The following is an 8,055-nucleotide window of genomic DNA, read 5'->3' on the forward strand; positions in this document are numbered from 1 at the left end:
ATGATTCAACAAGCAAGTTCAAGGATCTAAATGGCATCTCATATATTATTACAAACTAAACTTCAATTCACTACTAACTCACTTAGTTAACATCGATTTCATCTTTTCTTGCGTAGTGTAGTGATTTTGTGTTTTAAACACTTAGCTTGATTTGATGGCGATTGTGTACACCTATATTATGTAGGTTAAGTTTGTTATCTTAAGATCAAAAAGTTATCCTATTTCTGAATGTTTTATGTGCTTCTTCCATTTTACCATTTTAACTATTTATTTAATGTTCTCTTTTCTTACTTAAACCGGTTCATCTTCCAAATTTCTTTTCATTAACCAAACAGCAACATACGGCCATGGAAATTTAACACAAACTCGGTTACGTCATCACTGAGCTACTACAAAAAGTTGAGGTTCATTTGATGCCCACAAAAAAAATAACTAAAATTATTTCATTACTCTAAGGTAGCATGCACTTAACTATTTTTTATTCAAAATCTATAATGAATCTGTGGGTGAAATTTTACCAATGACTTAGACATGTGCAACAGAGTCTCCGGTGAATCTTTCATGATTTTTGGTGAAGGACATCTATTTTCCATATTTATCTTCTATTTATTGTTCCATAAAAAGAAGAGTGTATTTCATAAAGTTTCATCCTGTGTTTCATATTTTTCCTGAGAACTACACTCCAAAACTGAGCTACTCCATGTGGTTTCACATTTTCTCTGGCCTAGATTAATTCATATGCAAAAGGTAAAATACAACACTAGATTCCAAAGAGAAAACTAAAACAGTGACCTAAGCATCTATGCCAGGGTCCTAAATAATTTTCTAAGCTTCTACTCACTGAAACAAGCATCTCAGAGTTGGTTTTGTTATTTTTGCATTTTTCTTTGATTTACTATGATTTAAATGGCCTAAACAAGAAATAAATCATAAAACATTATTTCTAACAGTAACAAGTGCAAAGTTTATTTTTCTATGAAACTACACATTACACTGAGTCCAACAAAATTAGTTTGGCAATTTTTTTATTTTTCTACAATTACTTGTGCATTTTCAAAGTTCCTCTAATAATCTAGAATTTTAATTCAAATTAACCGAGGCAACTTTACACCGGGGCCCTTAAGTTTTTTAAACGTTCATAGATATGCCCTCAACTTATTACAACTAAGTCCTCGCGCCAACTAATGTTTCTCAGATAGGTCCCTATGGTGGCTGGCGGCGAGGCGAACGGAATCCCGACGATTCAGTGCACAAACCAAGGGAATGAGGGGTCGGGGACGCGTGCGGGCTCACCGTGAGGGGATTCGATGAAGGTCGGGGTAGCGGCGGTGGCTCGTCGATGGTGAATGGGCTTGGGGATGGAAACGGCTGTGGCGGCGGAGAGCATGGGCGTTCCGCCGCCGGTGAACTCGCGGGCGGTCAATGGACGACGGGAGAAGCTACGCGCGGTTGTGGCGAAGCTTGCGGAGGCGGTGGCATGATGCGGGGCGATGCGGAGTAGGGAACTCCATGGAGACGGCGAGCGCTGGAGCTTGGGGTGTTCATGCGTAGGGAGGAGCGGTTGGTGGCAGAAGGGCTCCTTTTATAGCGCGAGGAGGAGTGAGGCTACGTGGCGAGGCCAATGGGCTCGAGCGACGTGGCTTGGCGGCGCCGGGGAGCAGCTGGCGCGCGGAGGATTGGTGGCGACGCCATTGGCGGGCAGAGCGAGCTTGCGGGGTCAAGGATTCTCCACGCATTGGGCGGGCAGGATTGCAGGCATGTGAAATCCCCTTCGTCGGGTGAACGGATTAGCAGAGGCGACTTGCGTGTTGTCGCTGTCGAGCGACGGATTGGGGCATAGAGCTTGGCCCATGTGTAGCCATGGCGTGGCAGAGGGAGGTGGAAGGGGAGCGGGCGTTGGTTGGGCGGAGAGGATAGCGCGCAAGAGGAGGGGATTAGCTCGCCGGGGGATTAGGCAGCGGGTGCGCTGTCCTATCTTGTCGCGGCCACGGGTTGGCGACAGCGAGCTCGCTGGTGGCGCTCCACCACACAGCGGCGGCATGCAGGTGCACTCGCTGTGCGTGCACTCGGCAGGGCACGTTGCGCAGGGCAGCCAAAGGGCCAAAGTTTAGGGGCGATTTATTTGAAATTTTTCAAAAGAACTTGAAGTTTTGCCTTTCTATGGTTTGCAGCCCTTATATCAAAGTTTAAAACTTACAAAAGGTTCAAGTTAAAAAATGAAACGGATTTGAAGTTATGGGGTTCCAAAGTTTGCTAGAACGCCTGTCTTTAAGACTTAGGCAGATTCTCAAGTTTGTTGATTTTCAGGGTTTTGACTGTTTTTGACTCGAATTTTGAATGGTTTTCGATTTGAATTAGGCCAAAGTGTTATTGACAAAGTTGTTGTATAGACTGGGGACTAAAACTCTTATAAAGGGTTTTTCTTAAGTTCTATTCAAATTCTATGAGAAATTTGTTTGCCAAGATGAGCACCTTGGGCTATTTTCAGACTTACGCTGATTTGGGGTTTGGGCTGAGTTTGACCATTTTGGTCCACTTTGACTAAATTTTTGAATGGTTTTTGTGCAGGTTTTGGCCAAACTCAATTAAGTGAAGTTGTAAAGGACTTGTAGCACTCCAACTTTTATAAAAGGTTTGTCTCAAGTTCGTAAACAAATTTGTGAGAGCAAGGGCTGAAAAGTTGAGGAAATTCATGTTTTTCAGCACGAGTTTTTGGGTGATTTTGAATTGTTACTGATTTTGTTTCGAGTTTTTGAGCCTCTTCCTCTCTAAACTAGCAAAAGTGCTAATAAGGAAAGTTGTTAGGAATGAAAAGTTTTACAACTCTTAGTTTAACCAAATTTTAAGTTTCTATACAAAATTTCAAGTTTTGAATTAAACCCCAATTTGAGCTTTTAAGGGCAAAATCGACCTTTTACATGCTAGATTAGTTGTTAATTGCTTCTTTTAGGTTTAAGCAAGACTTAAATAACCCATGGTTGTTAGTTTGTTACACCGTGAGGAAGGAGGAACCGAGGATGAGCTTCTTATATCTAGAAAAAGCATACTGCCATACTGATCAAAGTATCCGGATGACATATACTCTCCAATTCTAGCCTCAACTGATGGGATTTCTATCTCTGGAGGTGAAGGAGAGATGGGAGATCGAGGAGGCTGTAGATCCTTACCCACACTACTTCGAGAAGACGTTTGCACTGACACCAATGCGGGAGACCAACTCTCTACAAGGAAACTTAAACATTTATTCACTACTCAATTTGATACAAGACTCACTTGCACACTCTTTATGTGCCTATCCTACCATGACACCACTACACTACATGGCTACTTTGCAATCTCCTACTTGAGACCTCTTATGCCATGGTATGGCTAGGAGGGAGGGGAGCACCTCTATTTATAGGTGCTCATGATCATTGTGGTGTTGTCATGTGGCAACTTCCACACTCTTCCATACAAAGAAGTATCATAACTCTAGAACCCTCCTCATCCTTATCTAGTTTCTTATATTTCTACTATGCTAAATATCTAGTTCTAGAGTATTCTACACTTCACCATGAAGCATGGCAACTATGGCTCTTGCATTCTCTCCAATTTTCTAGAACCTTCTTACCTTGCCATGATCTTATCCTTATACATGGAGAAGTTAGTTTCTTGATATCTCCACAATCTTCTAGAATATTCAAAGTATGCATTGCATATTTCAACATTAAGAAACACAAAAATGGGAGGAAAATCAAGCTTCTTGCTATATCACTATGGCTGACAGAATTAGCAAGATGTAAAACACAATGTAGAAATACCATGTAAAAAAAACTGAAAACAAATCAACCATTGTTGAGATCCCTAATTGTATGGATAACATGAAACAAGCAAACTTACAAAAAAACAAAAAAACAACAAAAAAGAAGCATGGCTGTGAACATGAACACTGTACAGTAAACACAACAGGACATAACAAATTGATGTTGCATATTATCAGGGAATTAAGAAAATAGCACAAGGCTAGCAACAGTAGGACCAATGGCTATTCCCAGTGAGTTCAATCCTATTTCACGAGAAAAAAAATTGCTCAATTCGGACCTCTAATAATTGTTATGGACGTTATCATAATTTTAGCTCATGAAAGCAAGAAACATTACTATGCAATCCAACCCTGGAATCTACCACCTCTTTCAGCCTCATCAAACAAACCAAGGCAGAGAAAACATGAACATATCCCAACTACAAAGAAATGTAGAAACACATGGAGATATAAGGGATTACCTGAGTCAAAGCTTGAACCCTTAGAACCTTTGAGTCTGTCACGACTAATACAGTTGCATTGTTTCTTAGAGTGCTGAAGACATAGGCACTGTTCAGCATCCTTTGCTCATAGGAAAGAAACCCTTCATCCCCAGCTACCTTTGGTATCCATAAAGCTTCTTCACAGATGAATTGTAATCTCATTATACCTAGCCTTATTTGATCTTTTATCATCAGGACAGGAGCCATTGATTTGATCTCTGGGCCAGCTGCCCTTGTCTCCGCCATCAGTTTCTCGAACACTATTCATATAGGAAGAGAGGGTGAATTAAAGAACTATATGACTTCTCTAGCAATGAAGAAAATGTTCTTTGTTACTCACCGCAGAGTGGGATGATGGTTTCCACACCTGGTGTTCCGCAAAACTGACTCATTCACGAAGCAACATCATGCATAAATATATATGTTGAACAACAGTATAATGCAGGTTAAGCAACACTGAATATTTTCTACTTACTGTTAGAATTATTTGCTCCTTTACTGTAATCTCCTAGCTATCTGTGCAGGCGCCAGCTATACTGGCCCTTTCACACTGCTGGCCCCTTGGGCCATCTCCTCTCTCTCCTATATAAGTGTAATCCCTTCTGTAATCCATTATCAAGGAATATACAAAGCCTAATGGTCTTTGTCTAATATGGTATCAGTCTAATCGTATCCCCTGCTTCCGCTACTCTCTGTCGTCACCCAGCCCCGACCCGCGCGCGCGCCTCTCCGGCCGCCGCGCTCTGGCTACTGCGCCCGCCCCAACAGCCGCCGCGCGCCCTCCTCCGACCGCCGCGCGTACCCCGCCGGTTCCCGTACCCATGGCTGCTCTTTCCTCCAGCGGCGATTCCAGCTCCGGCGCCTCGGCTGCCGCCACCGCGACCAAGCTCCGCGACGAGGCGCTCGCCGCCGCCAAGGCTCTGGAAGTTGAGGCCGCCTCCCTACGCGACTCCAACCAGGCGCGCAGCGCCCAACTCAAGGAGGAAGCGGACCTCCTCAAGTCCACCGCCGCCGCCTAGGAGCGGGTCCGTGCTGCTGCCGCCACTCTCGACTTGGAGCGCGAGCAGGCTGACCTGCTGGAACAGCAGGCCATGGCCCTCCATGCGCGGCTCCACCCCGAGCATCACCGCGACGACGACTCGGAGGGCGACGCTGATTCCATCACCACGGAGACTACGGCTGTCGCCCATCTTCATAGCCAGGCGGCCGCTGTGCAGAACATCAAGAACCTCATTCCTATTGTTCTCGATCTGCAAGCCTCAAACTACTCCAAATGGCACGGTTTCATCCTGCTCATCCTCGACCGGTTTGCCCTGAAGGACCACGTCCTCAGCGACGCCATCCACCTCCACGATGCGGCATGGTCCCGCATGGACTGTGTTGTCGTCTCATGGATCTTCAACACCATCGCCCCTGACCTCCTCGACGTCGTCCACGAGCGTGACGGCATCACTGCTCGGGCGGCGTGGCTCGGCCTCGAGCAGCAATTCTTCAACAACCGTGAATCATGTGCCATGCTCCTTGATGCCGAGTTCCGCACTCTCTGCCGGGGTGCTCTATCTATGGATGACTACTATCGCAAGATGAAGCACATGGCGGACGCGCTTGCCGACCTTGGTGAACCTGTCCTGGACCGGACCCTGGTGTTGAATGTGCTACGCGGCCTCAACGAATGCTTCCAGTTCATGTCGCAGCTCATCACGCGGCAGAAGCCCTTCCCATCCTTCGCCGACGTCCGTGCTGACCTGAGGCTGGCCGAACTCAACATGGCGTCACCTTCAGCTCCGCCCTCGGCCCTTGTCACCGCGTCGTCCAGCAAGCCGCCTGCTCCATCCCCTGCTCCTCAGCGCCCTCCATAGCCTGCTAGGGGACAGCAGCTCGGCCACACCCCTTCTCCTTCACGCCATCCTCAGGCTGCTGGGGGCCAGCAGTCCGGCAACGGCAATAACCGCGGACGACTCGCCGCGGTGGACGCGGCCACGGCGGCGCCCAAGCCGGCACTCAAGTTGGCCCACCAAATGGCCAACAGTGGCCATCCTTCTTCAACCCATGGACCGGGTCCATCCAGATGTGGCCCGGGTCCAACCTAGGTGGCTCTCACGGTCCACCGCCACAGCAAGCTCTCATGGCTAGGGTACCCCAGGGTTACTCCGCTCCTCCGCCGGTCCCCGAGGCATACTACTAGGCGCCCCAGCAGGCACCCACCTTGCCATCGCCCTGGACTACTAAGGGTCTCGCCAACGCTTTCAGCACCGTCACCCTCACTCCGCCGTCAAGCACCTCGGATTGGGTCTTCGACTCGGGTGCTTCCTCTCACATAGCCGGCACTCCTAGTATGGTCACCATGTCACCAACCTCCTCCTTTCTTTCTTCAATTGTTGTGGGAAATGGCGCCACTCTTCCAATTGTTGGCACCGGCTACTCAACCCTCCTAGGCCCATTTCGCCTCAACAATGTTCTCATTGCCCCTGACATTATTAGAAATCTCTTGTAAATTCGGAAATTCACCACTGATAATCTTGTTTCTGTCGAGTTTGACCCTCTTAGTGTTTCTGTGAAGGATCTTCGTACCAGGAACCTCCTCCTTCACTGTGACAGCTCGGGACCCCTTTACACCTTGCAGCTCCCGACATCACCATCCGGTTCCTACGCTCTCGTGGCCACTCCCTCCTCCACTACTTGGCATTATCGGCTCGGTCATCCCAGGAAGGCTACTCTTTAGACTCTTGCCAAGTCGTCCTCCATCATCTGCAGCAAGCCCGACGATGACCGTCTCTGCCATGCGTGCCAGCTTGGGCGTCATGTCCGCTTGCCTTTTAACAATTCCTTGTCTCGTGCAACTAAAAATTTCGACTTGATACATTGTGATTTGTGGACTTCCCCAATCATCAGTGTATCCGATTTCAAATATTATCTAGTCATTATTGATGATTGCTCGCATTTTGTTTGGACTTTCCCTCTTAAACTAAAGTCTGACACCTTTAATGCTCTCTCCAATTTTTTCGCCTATGTGCTCACTCAGTTTGGTTGCACCATCAAGACCGTACAGTGTGACAACGGGCGTGAGTTTGACAACTCCGCGCCGCGTGCTTTCTTTTCTGCCAAAGGTGTCATCCTTCGCATGTCATGCCCCTACACCTCGCAGCAAAATGGCAAAGCCGAGAGCATGCTTCGCACCGTCAACAACGTCACCCGCACCTTGCTCTTCCAAGCATCCATGCCCCCCTCTTACTGGGCTGATGCCCTTACCACCGCCACTCTCCTCATCAATCACCTCCCAACCAAGACCCTGAACATGAGCACTCCCTTCTTTGCCCTCCATGGCACTCTCCCCTCCTACCATGACCTTCGAGCTTTCGGGTGCACCTGCTACCCCAACCTCACCGCCACCACTCCTCACAAGCTCGCTCCACGATCTTCCTTGTGCGTCTTCCTTGGCTATTCTCCTGACCACAAGGGGTATAGGTGCCTTGACCTCACCACAAACCGCGTCATCATCTCACGCCATGTTGTCTTCGATGAGACAACGTTCCCTTTCTCCCTTCGTCGACCTTCGCCACCCACACACGAGCTTGATTTTCTAACTCACGACGATTCATCGTTAGTTTTACTTCCACCTGCAGGTACACCGTGGGTTGCTGGCCCTCTGCCCGCCCATGTGCTCTCCCAGCCGGTGCCCACCTTGGGCGCACCGGCCCTCCGGCAGCCTTTGCCGGGCTTTGTGCCCCGGCCGCCGGGCTCCTCTCCAGCTTGACCTGTATAGGCGCCCAT

At 48.1% G+C, this 8,055-nt stretch overlaps 1 protein-coding gene across 1 annotated transcript; it reads left to right on the forward strand.

Moving 5' to 3' along the window:
* Positions 1-5,375: 5,375 nt before the first annotated feature.
* On the forward strand, positions 5,376-6,143 carry LOC136455341 (uncharacterized). The gene has a single exon (XM_066455410.1). The coding sequence runs from the start codon at positions 5,376-5,378 to the stop codon at positions 6,141-6,143; it is 768 nt and encodes a 255-aa protein (XP_066311507.1).
* The last annotated feature ends 1,912 nt before the right edge of the window (positions 6,144-8,055 follow it).

The sequence above is a fragment of the Miscanthus floridulus genome, chromosome 5, assembly GCF_019320115.1.
Source record: "Miscanthus floridulus cultivar M001 chromosome 5, ASM1932011v1, whole genome shotgun sequence".
NCBI classification, from domain to species: Eukaryota; Viridiplantae; Streptophyta; class Magnoliopsida; order Poales; family Poaceae; genus Miscanthus; species Miscanthus floridulus.